The sequence below is a fragment of the Schistocerca nitens genome, chromosome 6, assembly GCF_023898315.1.
Source record: "Schistocerca nitens isolate TAMUIC-IGC-003100 chromosome 6, iqSchNite1.1, whole genome shotgun sequence".
In the NCBI taxonomy this organism is placed as follows: Eukaryota; Metazoa; Arthropoda; class Insecta; order Orthoptera; family Acrididae; genus Schistocerca; species Schistocerca nitens.
In genome coordinates this window covers 482,444,628-482,462,923 of record NC_064619.1, presented here as the reverse complement: position 1 = coordinate 482,462,923, position 18,296 = coordinate 482,444,628, and the positions used below count along the sequence as shown (strand labels likewise).

Below are 18,296 nucleotides of genomic sequence, written 5' to 3'. Positions count from 1 at the left end.
ACTTCAGCTACTTCGTGATCACCAGTGTCCATATTAAATTTATCGCTAAGCTCATTTCTGCTACTCCTCATTACTTTCGTCTCTCTTCGTCTCACCCTCGATCTACATTCTGTATTCATTACTGTGCATTACATTCTATAGGTCCTGTAATTCTTCTTTACTTTAATTGAGGATGGCAATGTCATCAGCACATATTATCATTGTTCTCTTTCCACGCAGACTTTCTTCCTCGATGTACACATTGAACAGCGAGAGCGAAAGGCTACATTCCTGTCATACACCCTTCTAAATACGAGCACTTCTTTCTTGGTCTTCCATCTTATTGTTCTCTATTTGTTCCTGTACATATTTATACTATCCATCTTTCCCTACAGCTCTTTACCGTTTTTCTCAGATTTTCCAGCATCGGGCACCGTTTTACATCGTTGAAAATTTTTTTATACATCTAAAAATCCTGCGAACTTCTCTTGCTTTTCCTTGCTTCTATTAGCAAACGCAACGTCAAAACTACATCCCAGGGGCACTTACCTTTCGGAAAGCCGAACTTGTCTATATCTAATCGCCATACAAAATTCTAAAATGCGATTAGATATTTTTAGTCGTGACATCGGTCTCTTTGTAGCCTGTTAGTGAACTTTCAGTGTCAGTTTAAGGTGTTCATTTAGAACATAAACGGGCGTGTCTTAGTAAGACAACTGTGGAGCACAAGGTGATTAAAATTATTAATGACGGTAAAGTCTGAGACACTCAAATTTTCCTGCGCACCACCAGCGAATGAAATATTCGTGGGAGAAAGTAAAGAGGATGGGAGGAGATTACTTCTCTGCTCTGTCAAAAGCCGTACGCTAGTTTGCGGTATACTGTACCACCTTTTCCTCCATAGCTTGTGGCGACCCTGCGTGCGGAACAGTATCAGACTGAAAGTCGTAAACAACCAATATATGCAAAGACACGACGTAAACAAATACAGCACTCACGTCAATATACATGAAATGTACTCACAGTAGCGAATGTGGATGCTCCGTGGCCAGACCCAATGTTCCGTATGTCGTCAACCATAGGTCTTCAGCCTGCACTCGGACATATATTATGTATATTCCCACACGGAGAGACATTTTAATTGAAAGTCGCTTGCCTGATGTCGACGGATAATACGGTATTAAAGTTCCTGTGTTGTTCAGGAGCACGATGCAACGTTCCTTCGAACTTACATGCGATTTTCAATTAAAATGTCTCCTCTGTACAGGAATATACGTAGTAGATGTACGAGTGCACGTTATAGGCACATGGTTTACGGCATATGGAAGTTTGGGGTCTGTACATGAGTCGCACTCGAATAGCCCAATGGAAGTCGACCGCTCGTGATGAGCGGGAAATGCGGATTCGAGTCGTGATCCAGCACAAATTTTCATTGTTGTCATTCAGTTATGCAACTAATTTTCGTTGTTGTCATTCAGTTATGCAACTGATGGTTGTCCATGTTCGTAACAGCTGCAGTCGCAGCAATGCCTGTTCCTTGGAACATGCATGCATGTTCGAAGGAACATTGCCTCGTACTCCTGAACAACACAGGCACTGCATTACTGTGTCATGCCAATAATGTTGTTGCCGACATGTTAGAGGCATTAGGGGTGACCGATGGTGTAAATTAACCAATTCGAAGAGACGTGAAATGATATGTGGTAGAGTGTTCTACATCTACATATATACTCCGCTAGCCACCAAGCGGTGTGTGGCGGAGGGCACAATTTGCGCCAAAGTCATATTCCCCCCTCTGTTCCACTCGCAGATCGCACGAGAGAAAAACGACTGTCTGAACGACTCAGTACGAGCTCTTATTTCCCTTGTCTTTGAATGATGATCATTACGCGATTTGAAAGTTGGTGGTAATAATATGTGCTCTACATCCTCGGTGAAGATTGGATTTCGGAATTTAGTGAGGAGCCCCTTCTGTTTAGCGCGTCGTCTATCTGCAAGTGTGTCCCACTTCAAACTTTCTATGAGATTTGTAACGCTCTCGCGATGGCTAAATGTACCAGTCACGAATCTTGCCGCTCTTATTTGGACCTTCTCAATCTCTTGGTTCAAAATGGCTCTGAGCACTATGGGACTCAACTGCTGTGGTTATCAGTCCCCTAGAACTTAGAACTACTTAAACCTAACTAACCTAAGGACATCACACACATCCATGCCCGAGGCAGGATTCGAACCTGCGACCGTAGCAGTCGCACGGTTCCGGACTGCGCGCCTAGAACCGCGAGACCACCGCGGCCGGCTCAATCTCTTGAATCAGACCCAACTGGTAAGGGTGCCATATAGACGAACAATACTCTAAGACTGGACGAACTAACGTATTGTAAGCTATTTGCTTTGTTGACTGCATCGCTTCAGGATTCTACCAATAAACCGCAATCTAGAGTTCGCCTTACCCGTTACTTGTGTAATCTGATCATTCCATTTGAGAGCATTTCGAATAGTCACACCCAGATACTTGACGGATGTTAACGTTTCAAAAGACTGATCATTTATTTTATACTCATACATACATAGAAGTATCTCAGTCTGGATAGTTTTGGCTCTTCTTCATTTTGGGAAACTTAAAAATGCACCCTAAATATTTAAACTTTCTTACTTGTTCAATTATTTGTCCATTTACAACAATTTTGGTCTTTGGAGTTCTAGTCCTTCAATGTCCATCACTTTGTTTCATCTGTCGATATTGTTATTCCAAATGAACGGCAATCTGACTCATTTTGACTGAAATTGCACATCTTCTTCAGATTCTCCTGTTATAATCCGATCTCAGCAAACAGCATCAATATAAAATTAAAATTATAACTTCTGATAAATGGGACATTAAGTGGTAAATATTATACGTTATGCTGATGATGGTGTGTACTGATAGAAAATAATGAGGATAATTTTCAAACGTTACTTCACCAATTTCATGTAATAGCTAATCAATAGCATGGAAATCTCATAAAAAAATTAAAAAAAACTAGGAGTACGGTAAGATAAAAAGAACGTGTACAATGTAAATTAGAAGAAGACATTATGTCAGCTGAACAAGGGCTGAAATTTAATTACCTAGGGACTATTATCTCCAGCTACACTCCTGGAAATGGAAAAAAGAACACATTGACACCGACCATACTTGCTCCGGACACTGCGAGAGGGCTGTACAAGCAATGATCACACGCACGGCACAGCGGACACACCAGGAACCGCGGTGTTGGCCGTCGAATGGCGCTAGCTGCGCAGCATTTGTGCACCGCCGCCGTCAGTGTCAGCCAGTTTGCCGTGGCATACGGAGCTCCATCGCAGTCTTTAACACTGGTAGCATGCCGCGACAGCGTGGACGTGAACCGTATGTGCAGTTGACGGACTTTGAGCGAGGGCGTATAGTGGGAATGCGGGAGGCCGGGTGGACGTACCGCCGAATTGCTCAACACGTGGGGCGTGAGGTCTCCACAGTACATCGATGTTGTCGCCAGTGGTCGGCGGAAGGTGCACGTGCCCGTCGACCTGGGACCGGACCGCAGCGACGCACGGATGCACGCCAAGACCGTAGGATCCTACGCAGTGCCGTAGGGGACCGCACCGCCACTTCCCAGCAAATTAGGAACACTGTTGCTCCTGGGGTATCGGCGAGGACCATTCGCAACCGTCTCCATGAAGCTGGGCTACGGTCCCGCACACCGTTAGGCCGTCTTCCGCTCACGCCCCAATATCGTGCAGCCCGCCTCCAGTGGTGTCGCGACAGGCGTGAATGGAGGGACGAATGGAGACGTGTCGTCTTCAGCGATGAGAGTCGCTTCTGCCTTGGTGCCAATGATGGTCGTATGCGTGTTTGGCGCCGTGCAGGTGAGCGCCACAATCAGGACTGCATACGACCGAGGCACACAGGGCCAACACCCGGCATCATGGTGTGGGGAGCGATCTCCTACACTGGCCGTACACCACTGGTGATCGTCGAGGGGACACTGAATAGTGCACGGTACATCCAAAGCGTCATCGAACCCCTGGCCAGCAAGATCTCCGGATCTGTCCCCCATTGAGCATGTTTGGGACTGGATGAAGCGTCGTCTCACGCGGTCTGCACGTCCAGCACGAACGCTGGTCCAACTGAGGCGCCAGGTGGAAATGGCATGGCAAGCCGTTCCACAGGACTACATCCAGCATCTCTACGATCGTTTCCATGGGAGAATAGCAGCCTGCATTGCTGCGAAAGGTGGATATACACTGTACTAGTGCCGACATTGTGCATGCTCTGTTGCCTGTGTCTATGTGCCTGTGGTTCTGTCAGTGTGATCATGTGATGTATCTACCCCAGGAATGTGTCAATAAAGTTTCCCCTTCCTGGGACAATGAATTCACGGTGTTCTTATTTCAATTTCCAGGAGTGTACTTTAATGGGGATTTTCGCCTTGTTATACGCAGTAGGTTACACTTACTAATATTGAGAGATAACTGCCAGTCATTACACCATGCATTTATTTTCTGCAAATCCTCATTGGTTTGTTCACTACTTTCGTGTGATACTACTTTCCTATAGACTACTGCATCATCGGCAAAGAGTCTAAGGCCGCTGTCAATACCATGAACCAGATCGTTTATGTAAATAGCAGAGGACCTATTACGCTGCCCTGGGGCACATCTGAAGTTACTCTTGTTTCTGTAGAAGTTACCCCGTTGAGGACGACATACTGCTCCCTGTCTGTTAGAAAACTTTCTGTCCAACCGCATATGTCAATGGATAGACCGTAAGCGCACACTTTTTGTAGCAAGCGACGTTGCGGAACTGAGTCGAACGCCTTTCGAAAGTCGAGAAATATGGCATCAATCTGGGAGCCGGTATCTAGAGCCTGTTGTATATGATACACAAAGAGGGCCAGCTGTGTCTCACAAGACCGCTGTTTCCTAAAACCGCGCTGGTTTCTGCAAAATGGCTCTGAGCACTATGGGACTCAACTGCTGAGGTCATTAGTCCCCTAGAACTTAGAACTAGTTAAACCTAACTAACCTAAGGACATCACAAACATCCATGCCCGAGGCAGGATTCGAACCTGCGACCGTAGCGGTCTTGCGGTTCCAGACTGCAGCGCCTTTAACCGCACGGCCACTTCGGCCGGCTCTGGTTTCTGCAGATGAGCTTCTCAGAGTCTAGAAAGGTCACTATGTCTGAATACAAAATATGTTCCATGATTCTACAACAAATCGATGTCAGTGAAATTGGCCGATAATTATGTGCATCCGATTTTCTACCCTTGTTATAGATTGCTATGACCTGGGCCTTCTTCCAGTTCCGTGGAACTTTCCGCCGTTCCAATGATCTCTGATAGATGACGGATAAAAATGGAAATATATGTGTTCAGATTAGCTGCAGCGTTCGATACCGCTCTGCCAACCCACGACCAAATTACCACCTTTTCTTTTTCTAACGTGGACTTCGGGCTACGGTAGATACCAGTACGACATTACATCTAAGATTTGAGTATTTTAATTCGTTGGTTTCCGCTACTCACATCCAAATTGGCGCCTTCCAGCCTTCGCAGATCAGTCTGCCCCCTAACATTAAAGAAAAAAAAAAAAAAAAAAGGAGTCAGCACAGAAATATTGGCAGTATTCTGTTATCTTTCGGTTTTCGTATGTATGTATCGGTAGGTACACTTGCACCCATTGTTCCGTCTTCAGCACTCAGCGAATGGAAGAGAACGGTCGTAAAAGTCAACCAAATGGCGCAGTAAACCTTATGAGGCTTTTCAGTGAGAGTGGAGCCGAGCTGCTGTGATTTTCCCCGCTCCCCTCCTTTCCCCAGCACCTCCTCCCCACCACACAGGCAAGAGGCTGCGGCAAAAAGGGCGTCCACAAAGGCGCACAGACGAGCCGCGGCAGGCACTGGCGCCGCTGTCGCTCCGCTGTTTGGACGTACGCCACAGGCGCGCCTGCGGTGCTTTTTTCCGGGTCGTTACGCAGACTTATGCCCCGCCGTCAGCGGAGCGTTGGCGACCGCGAGGAGCTGGACTGCGTGCCTCTAGCTGGCCGGCCCGGCGTAAAGTGCTTACACCACAGCTCGGCTGCAACCTGTTTCCGGACTGCGGACTGCACCCGTCTCACGGACATGAACAGCTAGTCTGACATGAACTGTTCGAGAACCGCTTTTCGTCACGTACATGGGTGCGCAAAACTTGAGGACGAAAGAGACTTGCGCGTGATGTGTCACTGCCCAGTAACATAGCTCGATGGAACTTGGGAACGTACGTAAAAAGAACTGCTTCAGTATAGTACAGAAGGTAACTGAAAGAAACACACATTGAGAAGAACAAAAATGACTCTTTTTCCAAATACAATAATTACACTATATACCGGGTGATCAAAAAGTCAGTGTAAATTGGAAAACTAAATAAATCAATGAATAATGTAGATAGAGAGGTACAAATTGACACACATGCTTCGAATGACATGGGGTTTTATTAGAACTATAAAAATGCAAAAGTTCAAAAAATGTCCGAGAGATGGCGCTTCACCTGATCAGAATAGCAATAATTAGCATAACAAAGTAAGACAAAGCAAAGATGATGTTCTTTACAGGAAATGCTCAATATGTCCACCATCATTCCTCAACAGTAGCTGTAGTCGAGGAATAATGTTGTGAACAGCACTGTAAAGCATGTCCAGAGTTATGGTGAGGCATTGGCGTCGGGTCGGATGTTGTCTTTCAGCATCCCTAGAGATGTTGGTCGATCACGATACACTTGCGACTTCAGGTAACCCCAAAGCCAATAATCGCACGGACGGAGGTCTGGGGACCCTAGGGACCTGGGAGGCCAAGCATGACGAAAGTGGCGGCTGAGCACACGATCATCACCAAACGACACGCGCAAGAGATCTTTGACGCGTCTAGCAATATGGGGTGGAGCGCCATTCTGCATTTCGGTTCTAATAAAACCTCATGTCATTCCAAGCATGTGTGTCAATTTTTACCTCTCTATCTACATTATTCCGTGGTTTATTAAGTTTTCAAATTTATACTGACTTTTTGATCACCCGGTATATGCAGACTGAAGCGAAAAATGAAAATTTTTAGAAAAGCTGGATCTCGCGATGACTAGGCATATGCGCTAACCACTACGCCACCCTTGCACACTGGCTTTCCGCAACTGCATAGACGACCTTAACACACCTCTCTCCTCAATCCACACATACTAACGAACTGCTAAAGCGCCTAAACAAGTCTGTGCGAATGATGTCAGACATAGGAGATATAAATATAAAAAACTGGCTTATTTTGCTAATTTTCACTCCAATACGTCATACGGTATCATATTTTGGGGTAACTCCCCAAACCGAGAAAAAATTTTACAGTACAGAAGAGTATAATAAGAGTAGTTTGCAGTGTAAATCCAAGAACATCATGTCGAAACCTATTCAAAGAATTGGGCATACTAATGAAGTTTGTTGTAAATAATACATCTCTTTTTCCAACTAACTGCTTAGTACACTGTATCAATACTAGGAATAAGAACAATACACATAAAGATTTAAAATCAGTTACTCTTGCCCAGAAAGGAGTCCAGTATTCAGCAATGCATATTTACAATAAGTTACCAGCAACCATTAAGAGTTTAGTTTCAGGCAAGGCACAATTTAAATATAATTTAAAAGAATTTTTGGTGACCAACTCCTTCTATTCCCTCCATGAATTTCTCAGCAAGTGCAGTAGACCCTTTTAATGAATATTTACTATACTTTAATTAGTGATAATACTTGGTTGTAACAGCCAAGTAACTACCTACTGTGTGAATGATGGATGTATGGAAAGCAGATGTAAGTCTTAAGTCTGTAAATAGTGGAAGTTTAATTTTAAATCTTGTACATAAACTGGCTGTTTACAACTGAGGATCATTGAAATGAATAATTTATTTTAATTATTGACAATACTTGGTTGTAATAGCCAAGTAACCAGCAACTGTGTGAATGATGGATTTAAGGAAAGCAGATGTAAGTATTAAACCTGTAAATATTAGAAGTTTAATTTTATTGACTGAGGATCATTAAAATTAATGAAACTCAAGTTTTTCTAATTACATTTTTGTAATGTGTTTATCTGACATTTTCCACACCCACGAGGATCCCCTCTTTTGTGGGTTATGGAATGAATAATTAATCTAATCTCCACATTCCTATTCACGCCTCAGCCCAATTGGTATTCCCTCTAGGGCAGTCCGTGCAGTTGTGCAAAGCCACTGTGCCAGGGTGAGGTAGAGACTAACAGCACATCTGCTAGTCAGCAAGAGACCCGGGTTCGAATCCCGGCCTTGGTAAATATTTTCATTCGTCGCTTCAGTTTGCGTATATACTGTACATCATAGATGATAGAGACTTGGAAAGGTCTCGGAAACCATATAGTTTCATTTGGTTAATTACACTGGAGTCACCGCGATTTCTGAAGGTCCCCTGGGCATTAAAAAGAGCGTGACATGGTTTTTAATACGGCATTCCATCACCACGGACGGCGAAGCATTCTCCGCAACGTGCTCCCATGCTGGCTGCAAGGATGCTAGCAGTTATGGGGGTAGGGCTTTCCATTCGTCCATCCGCTCGGTTGACAGCTGCTGGGTGGACTTCAGTGAATGTTGGCGTGCCTCAACCCCTCTCCCGAACGCATCCCACACCTGCTCGATGGGATTTAAGTCAAGATAATGGGCAAGCAAGTCCAGTCGCCAAATATTCAATTGTTGCAAGAGGCCCTTCACCAGCGCTGTCCGGTGCGATCGAGCACTGTCATCCACAAAGAAAAGGACGTGAAAGCTGAACGCACAAGATGCTGGTTTTTATCACGTCTCATTAGTCGATGTCAATTAACCGCCATAAATTCACCAAATGCGATCAAGACGTTTGTGAATGAAAATGTAGTTGCTTAATTCTGACAATGTCAAATTTCATTTACCACGCGCAGAACCCCCGTGAAGTTGGGAAAGTAGGAGATGGACTGACACATCAACTCTTCGGTTCGAATGAGTTTCGCCAGCAGAAGCAGATGGCATTGGTCGAATTTCAGTCCGATACGTAATTTTATTCTGTCATGGGGTTTCATACAACGTAGTCTGAACTAAGTTTCAGAGCGAGAGTTTCAATTTGGATGTAATCGTTTTCAATATCGTCCAGTACCTTCTTCTTCAGCCCTAATTTGAGCTCTCAGAGCCGGCCGGTGTGGCCGAGAGGTTCTAGGCGCTACAGTCTGGAACCGCGCAACCGCTACGGTCGCAGGTTCGAATCCTGCCTCGGGCATGGATGTGTGTGATGTCCTTAGTTTAGTTAGGTTTAAGTAGTTCTAAGTTCTAGGGGACTCATGACCTCAGAGGTTAAGTCCCATTGTGCTCCGAGCCATTTGAACCATTTGAGCTCTCAGATGATTCTCTCACACATGATTCTTCTAAATAGCTAGCCATGTAATGAGTTTACATTGTAGTCCTCTTTTGATATCGTCCAGCTCTTTCAAATTTGTTCTTTCTCATTTTCCAACATTTCCATAAATTTAGGTTCAGCACCATTGGGAACGGCGTAACAAATGACGCACAAACTGTTCTTCTATTTCTTAACGTTCCTACGAGTGGTCGCTACCTTATAGTCTTCTCCGAAAAATCCAAAACATTAATTTTGTTTATATTTAGAGGAAAAGTCATACCTGTCGAAATGTTATCATGCAGAAAATGTATCACGAATACTGGTATTATAAATGATTCATTATTTCTTCACAGATCATCTATCAAGAACCAAACCCGGGAATTAAATACGAATATATGCTGCCGATGAAGGTTGATCCTGTTCCACCCATTCCAGGTAAGAAAATTCACTACATGATACATGAATTTCTAACAAATTTCTATTGATGGTGTACGGTGCTATTAAAGTCAGAGATGATTTTGTACAGTTCATTAATTATATCATCATTAAAATGTATCGTATTATTTTTACTCAAGTAATGTGACGTGTTTTGCTCCCTAAAAGGTCAATGTTTGGAACAACGAGCGATTGGACATAATAATTGCTGGGATATTTACCCTAAGCTTCCATCCTTTAAATTCTGCCCACTCTTGTTTTTTTTTTTTACTCAAGTCATTTGATGTGTCTTCTGTAGACGAGTGTTTTCCAAGCAATCCACTATCGCATTTCGGAATGGAATCAAGTCAAGGAAAAACTTTGCACCTTAAAGTGAACTATGCCGAAAACTCCATGCACTTTTAACCTAAAAAGTATATTCTTTCACTGCCAGACTGATAGCCTTGCACCTTGCCCTCTTATTGACTACTTTTTAATCAACTGTATGGTTTGGCAGACCACATCACATTCTTAGCCACTCCAACTGTTTTCCGCTACGCAAACACTGGCATTGCCTCTTCGAATCTTTTAGAGACAACACGCAAGTTGCCTAGCAAAAGCCGATAGCTGTTCTAGCTCGCAGTCGGTTTTGACTGTAAGGCACTGTAAGAATTAATATGTTTAGATTTGGCGTGATTTCCCTAAATCAGGTTTATGAAAATGCCGAGACCCATCCTTCAACGAGGCTATATCGTATTTCTGCTTCGCCAGTGTTCATACAGTTGATTTTTAAGTTTGAAATGTCATCTAGGTCCTTTATGCCTTCCATTACACATGATAACTGTACGACGAAGATTTTCACTACTGCCATCTCCCTGTTTTCATGATATTAGCGTTTCGGCAAAGGACTAGGGCGCTTCTCAATGTTTCCTGTAACAAAAACATTAGGAATAGTAAAACGATAGTGCCACCTTCAACAGAAGAGGAAGAGAGACGAAGCCGAAGCTGTGATATGCCAAAGACCAGTCAGCGATTCTGCCATGGCCATTTCAAAGAAACTGTCCGCGCGCTTATTTTAAATAATTTACGGAAATCATGGAACACCTATATCTGAGCTTCTCTCCCAATTACGAGTTGACTTTCTTAATCACTGTGCAACCTTTTTTAGTAAGAGATGACATTTGAAAGTAACAAGAAAATTCTTGAGAAACGGATTATTCAACGATGTCGAGGTCTAAGGGAAAGTGGATTTTTGTTTTTGGGTTCGACGCGGCCCAGCAAGAATTCCTCTCTTGTGACATCCTCTTCATCTGAGAATGGCATTTTCACACTACGTCCTTAATTATTTGTCGGAAATATTCCAGTCTCTGCCTTCCAGTGCATTTCTTATCCTCTACAAGTTCCTCTAGTAGGTTAGAGTGCTATATCTTAGAACATTTTTCAGACTTCCGCCTCTAACCAGCCCTATAACAGAAGTTTAATGTATTTTATTATTCTGTTTTTAAAGGGCGGCATTCTCTTTTTAGGTGCTGCAGTATTTTTCAGAAATTACAAAAGTTACTCCGGAAAATTAAGGTTTATCCAAATGTGAAAACATGCTCCAAGATACAACGCGGTCATGCGTGTAGGAAGAAATATTCGATTCAAATTCAAAAGCGTTGCTATCGAGAAAATCTTGTCAATAATGTATTTGGCCCTGTGTCTTATACATTTTTACTCCGCTAAGTCGAATTAAGTCGGGCGGTGCTGAGGGAATTAGATTAGGAAATGAGACACTTAAAGTAGTAAAGGAGTTTTGCTATTTGGGCAGCAAAGTAACTGATGATGGTCGAAGTAGAGAGGATATAAAATGTAGACTGGCAATGGCAAGGAAAGCGTTTCTGAAGAAGAGAAATTTGTTAACATCGAGTATAGATTTAAGTGTCAGGAAGTCGTTTCTGAAAGTATTCGTATGGAGTGTAGCCATGTATGGAAGTGAAACATGCAGAAGAAAGCTGAAGATTAGATGGGTAGATCACGTAACTAATGAGGAAGTATTGAATAGGATTGGGGAGAAGAGGAGTTTGTGGCACAACTTGACAAGAAGAAGGGATCGGTTGGTAGGACATGTTCTGAGGCATCAAGGTATCACCAATTTAGTATTGGAGGGCAGCGTGTAGGGTAAAAATCGTAGAGGGAGATGAATACACTAAACAGATTTAGAAGGATGTAGGCTGCAGTACGTATTGGGAGATGAAGAAGCTTGCACAGGATAGAGTAGCATGGAGAGCTGCACCAATAATCAGTAAGTGAAATCAAATTAAGCAGAAGCGTTATCAACGACCAGTTAAGAGCTAGATACATTCTGAAACTGAAGCCATTGGTAGCTAACACAAATTTCCATTTCAAGACAAGTAAAACTGTTAAGAAGTTAGCGAAATTTAGTTAATTTGCAAATATTGCATGTTCTTTGTTAAAAGACCGCCGCGCGAGATTAGCCGAGCGGTCTCATCGCTGCAGTCATGGACTGTGCAGCTGGTCCCGGCGGAGGTTCGAGTCCTCCCTCGGGCATGGGTGTGTGTGTTTGTCCTTAGGATGATTTAGGTTAAGTAGTCTGTAAGCTTAGGGACTGCTGACCTTAGCAGTTAAGTCCCATAATATTTCACACACATTTTTTTTATTTGTTAAAAGACCCGCTTCTGTTTCAAGGTACAGGTTGGTACTCGACCGACCGTCACGTTGTATAGCTAGTTTAAAAAAAATACACAGAATCTTGCTTGGCATAAAATTAACATTATTCTCCGAATAGCTTTAATATCTTTTACATCACTTCAATATGTACGACTCGAAATGTTTACAAATGCTCCACAGAACACACCCTCATAACTGTCATCAACAAAAACTGTTTAAAATTGAGTAAACGCTTATGGTGATCTATTGTGAGCAGTCTTTCGTGTGATTCTAAAATTGCTCATTTGACTGACAGACCAACCCAAAACTATCATGTACGTGTCCGCTCTTTGCCTGTGTTAGTCTACTTTTCGTGTCCCTCCTTGGTTGGTCCGTCATGTGTTATTAAGTCTTGTTTCCATTATCCATCGCAACGTCAGAACTGCCTCTCTTGTACCTTTACCTGTCCGAAAGCAAAACTGATTGTCACCTAATAGATCCTCAGTTTGTTTTCTATTTTTCTGTACGCTGCTCTTTTCAGCAGATCGCTGATTATGCGATAGCTCTCGCATTTATTTCCTCTTGCAGTCGGTAATATATTTCCGTCATCAGTCTAGAAGATGCTACGCACCAAGCAGAATAGTTGCTTCTTTGCCACTTTCACCAATGATTTCAGAAATTACGAGATCACGATTGAGAATTTTAAGCTCAATATTTCACTTACATAAACGAGACAGCAGTTATCCGTGGACGGACAAAACAAGAAGAGGTGCAGACACGGAAAGGTGTCCGACAAGGTTGCGCACTATCCCCTGTTATCTTTACCCTTACATTGAAGAGGTGCTGAAAAAAGTAAGGGCAAATTCTCAGACAGGTGTATTAATTCATGGCCAACGAATAGATATGATAAGATATGCCGATTATACAGCTGTCCTAGCTGAAAGTGAAGAAGATCTTGTAGCCCTGCTGAATAGAATGGATAAAGTTATGGGGGAAGAATATAATATGAGAAGTAATAAAGCAAAAACAAAAGTAATGACATGCAACAAAAAAGATCAAGTGGAAGTCCAAGTTCATGTAGGCAATGAACTGCTTGAACAAGATGATAAATTTACTTATCTGGGCAATAATATTACCTGGGATGGAAGGAGCAAGGCAGAAGTGAGAAGTACAATTGCTCAAGCAAAGGCTGCTTTTAACAAGAAGAAAAACATCTTAACATCTAAGAGCATGAACCTTGTAATCAGGAAAAGATTTTTGAAATCACATGTGTGGTGTGTGGCATGCTATGGGTGTGAAACATGGACTCTCGGGACAGAGGAAGACCAGAAGCTAAATTCTTTTGAAATGTGGTGCTATAGACGCATGCTCAAAATAAAATGTATCAACAACGTCACAAACGAAGTGGTTCTGGAAAGAGCAAGTGAGAAGAGAAGCTTCTGGAGATTCATTGTTAAAAGAAGAGTGCAATTTACAGGCCATCTATTAAGACATATAGGACTTCTGAACACAATCATAGAGGTATAAGTTGAGGGAAAAAGACCAAGAGGAAGACCACGGCTGAGGTACATGGATCAAATCGTGAAAGATGTGGGATGTAACACCTATAAAGAAATGAAGAGAAAAGCTGAAAGACGCAGAGAATGGAGACAAGCTGTCATTGTAGCTGTTGCAAACCAATCCTTAGATTGACCACTACAGAAGAAGAGGAGATTTAACTTAGAATCTTCGAATTTTGAAGACAACTGGGGTATATAGGTCTGGTGGAATACATAGGCCGTACAATCTCAATTTCTGTATATGATTCTGAGCATTATTCAAATGGTTCAAATGGCTCTGAGCACTATGGGACTCAACTGCTGTGGTCATCAGTCCCCTAGAACTTAGAACTACTTAAACCTAACTAACCTAAGGACATCACACACATCCATGCCCGAGGCAGGATTCGAACCTGCGACCGTAGCAGCAGCGCGGCTCCGGACTGGAGCGCCTAGAACCGCACGGCCACCGCGGACGACGAGCATTATTCAAAGGCGTGTCAAATTTTCTCTGATATGTTTTATTTATTACTTTTAGACAAGTCATTTTATAAAAAAAAACGTTTTCAATAAATGGTATTTTATGTCCGATTTTCTCTCACACGAGGAAGTTAGTTCTTGTACCGCCCGCATTCTGCTGTTATGTTGCAGTGAGAGTTCTTTAGCCAGGAACAACAATATACCAGTGTTACTATAACGCGTCGTATTCCACTCCAGAAAATGTGTAGTGCTACAAACCAACGCAAGACCAAGTTACAAATATCGACGCCAAACGAAGGAACTCCAAAAAAGCGTGCCAGCAAATCACGCTTCCTCATATGTGAAAAAATCTGCAGGAAGTACCACCAATGGCGATGTTTTACATCAGTGAAAAGAAACGTGTATGGTGACATAAACATGAATATTCAATCAGATCCACACACGGACTTAAGCACTTTCGCGAAAGTAAAAATATATGTTTGTTGAGAAAGTATGAGTTAACTTGATGTTTACTTAAAAGTAATCAGCGTGAAATGTCTCTCAGACCACTCTCATTTATTTGGAACCAGGGCAATAGCCCGGCATTGCCTTCATGAACGAGTGCAGCAGGAGATAGCCATCCAAGAAATAGACAGGCTGTACACGCTGGTACTCTCATGGCTTTCTGTTCACTGGCGGAACGGTTAGGCGTACCAGGATATAGCATGTTGAATGTCTCTCGAGCGAAAGAACTTTCTTCAAATTTCCTTGCTGAATCTTCTTTATGATGAAATGGAAATGAAATGAGCGTTTGGCGTCATTGGCCGGGAGGCCCCTTATGCGGCAGGTCCGGCCGCCTTGGTGCAGGTCTTATTACATTCGACGCCACATTGGGCGACCCGTGCCGGATGGGGATGTAATGATGATGAAGACAACACAACACCCAGTCCCTGAGGGGAGAAAATCCCCGTCCCAGCCGGGAATCGAACCCGGGCCCGCAGGATGGCAATCCGTCACGCTGACCACTCAGCTATCGGGGCGGACATCTTTATGATAAATAGATTTCATACTCTGAATTCAGGGTAGATTCCAATGCGGAAAATGAAATCAGCAACAATGTTGTCATGAGAAAAATGTTCAAATATAAAAAACATACGTCGGGAAGACCAGAGTGAAAATTAGACACAAGTTCCCTGGACTCTTGACATGTGCCTACCAATTTATCGTCGAAAGTCTGCGCCGAAATTATCTCTCTCTCTCACTATCGCTCTCTTACTCTCACTCTCATTCCTTTGCGTTGAACAGCGAAACACCTATGCATTCTTAAGTATTCTTAATTTTTGCTAATTTGTTTTTAATTTCACAAAAAAATTGTTTTGACTTTTTCGTAAGCTGAATCTGTTCATCCGACGACCATTTCCTTTTCGATTTTTCTGCAGCCACTTTGCCTTAGTTCCCTATACTATCTATTGGTTTGATTCCCGAGCGACTTCTACTGTCGTATACCTTTCTTTTCCTGAACATTATTGTAGTTTCTTCTGTTGTTGCATTTTCTTCTCTTGCCGGTCAGTTCAGCTATTTCTTTCTCTATCAAAGGTTTCTCCGCAGTTACCTTCCTTGAACTTCTATTAGTTTGGCCAGCATCCGTAATTTCCGTTTTACAAAGGCATCCATTTGTCTTCAATTGAACCATCTGCTGTCCTTTTACGCAGTATCTGCAGTCTTAGTTAATTTCAAATACACATCGTAATTACTCAGTATTTCAATATTACACTCATATACTGATTCTTCCTGACGATTCTCTTCAGCTTCAGGTTCTAACCCTTCCTCATTGCTGACACTATATCTGCACCTCGGTACGCCTTGAATCCAGCATTTGATTTCGGAATATCTCTTATCAGGATGTAATTGAATTGGTGTCTGTCCATTTAATTGTTAGGTTGGTGCATAAGTTTCTAACGTTTTCCCACAAGTTCAATAAACACAAAAGATATACATAAGAGAGATCTTAATCATCTATAATATATTCTCCTTCAGTATCTACAACAGTTGGGCAACATAAGGGTAACGTTTCGATTCCGAAACTGTAGAAATTACGTGCTTTTAAGGCGAAGTACTCATCGAGCCATGTTCGGCGCCAATTTTCATCCGGAAAGGAAGTTCCTTCAACGTTGGTCGGTAGAGAGCTGGAAAGGGCGCAAGATCAGGTGCATAAGTGGATGCGCAATGACTTCCCGACTCAATTCCTGCACAGCGTTGTTTGTCAGTGTAGCAGAATGCATTCGGGCGTTTTCGTGAAGTACCATTAGTTCACACAATCTTCCTGGTCGTTGTTCTCGGATTGTGTCTGCGAGATGTCTCAGTTGTTGACAGTAAACGTCATTAGTGATGGTTACACCTCGGAGAAGCAATTCTTAGCACACCATACCGTCGCGTTCCATCAGATGCATAACATTATCTATCGCGGATGTGCGCAGGTCTTCGTACGGGGAGTTGCTGCTTTGTTTGGTCACAACAATTCGTTTCTTTTCCTTACGTTACTATAAATACACCATATCTCATTACCAGTAACGGACCCGCCAGGTTAGCCGAGAGCGCTAATGCGCTGCTTCCTAGACTCGGGTAGGCGCGCCGGCCGCGGTTGGAATCCGCCCGGCGGCTTAACGACGGAGGCCGGTGTGCCGGCCAGCCTGGATGTGGTTTTTAGGCGGTCTTCCGCATCCCACTAGGTGAATACCGGGCTGGTCCCCACGTCCCGCCTCAGTTACACGGCTCGCAGACATGTGAACACATTCGCAATATTTCATGGATTACACTAGACACAGACAGTTGGGGTACACAAATTCCGTCCGTCCCGGGGGCGGGGGGGAGGGGGGGGGGACAGGGTGACAGGGTGACAGGGTGGTGGCAGGAAAGGCATCCAGCCACCCCTTAAATTAACCTTGGCAAATCCGATTAACCCTGCCGACCCTGCGTCACTGTGGGACAAAGGCACAAGCAAAAGAAAGGAAGAAAGATCTCATCACCAGTAACGAAACATGATAGGAATTCTCGGAGTTTTCACGGGCCAACTGATGACGAGCAAGCAGAGATGCACATACGGCCACCCGTTCATTTTTGTGATTTTGGCTCAGAGCAGGCGGTACCCATATACCCGATTTTTCAACCTTCCCCACTGCATGCAAATGTCGCACGACGGTGGAGTGATCTCAGTTCATCAAATTTGCCAATTCTCGAGTACACTGAGCTGAGTCATTGTGGATTAGTGGATTAATGCGTTTAAACGATTTGTATCAAAACCCGAAAGTCTTTCTGAACGTGGAGAGTCACTAATGTCAAAACAATCCTCCTTAAAACGAGAAAACCAAGTTCTTGTATTGCTCTTTCCAGTGCCATTATCCCCATCAACGGCGCAAACGTTTCTGGCTGCATCCGCTGCTGTCACCCCTCTACTGAACTATTACAGAAGAATATGTCGGAAATGTTCCGATCTCTCCACGTGGCACTCAATTTTCTACCATCCACGGCTCGCTCACCATCTCCCCCATGACAAAATGGCAATATGAAAACTCAAATAGCAACAGACAACTACAAATGAAAAGTGACAATCTATAAATAAACCCATAGCAACCGGAATACCGACATGCAAAACAAAAACACCACGAACTTATGCGCTTCCTTTGATCTAACGAGAACATGATCAGCTGTCGTCCGACATTCCTCGCCTCTGATGGAATACGGCAAAATTCCGACGGCCTCGAGGCCAGAGGGGAGTTCAGAGACCTCCGCACTGCATCGTGGCTGAACGGAACGATTATACCAATTTGC

At 43.4% G+C, this 18,296-nt stretch overlaps 1 protein-coding gene across 1 annotated transcript in view; it reads left to right on the top strand.

Annotated features, from left to right (window-relative positions):
• The window catches only part of LOC126262610 (ADAMTS-like protein 4), a 775,764-nt gene that overhangs the window by 613,165 nt on the left and 144,303 nt on the right, over positions 1-18,296 (top strand). Inside the window, exon 4 of the mRNA XM_049959365.1 lies at positions 9,762-9,843. Coding sequence (XP_049815322.1) covers positions 9,762-9,843 — 82 coding nt within the window. The remainder of the gene's footprint in view (positions 1-9,761; positions 9,844-18,296) is intronic.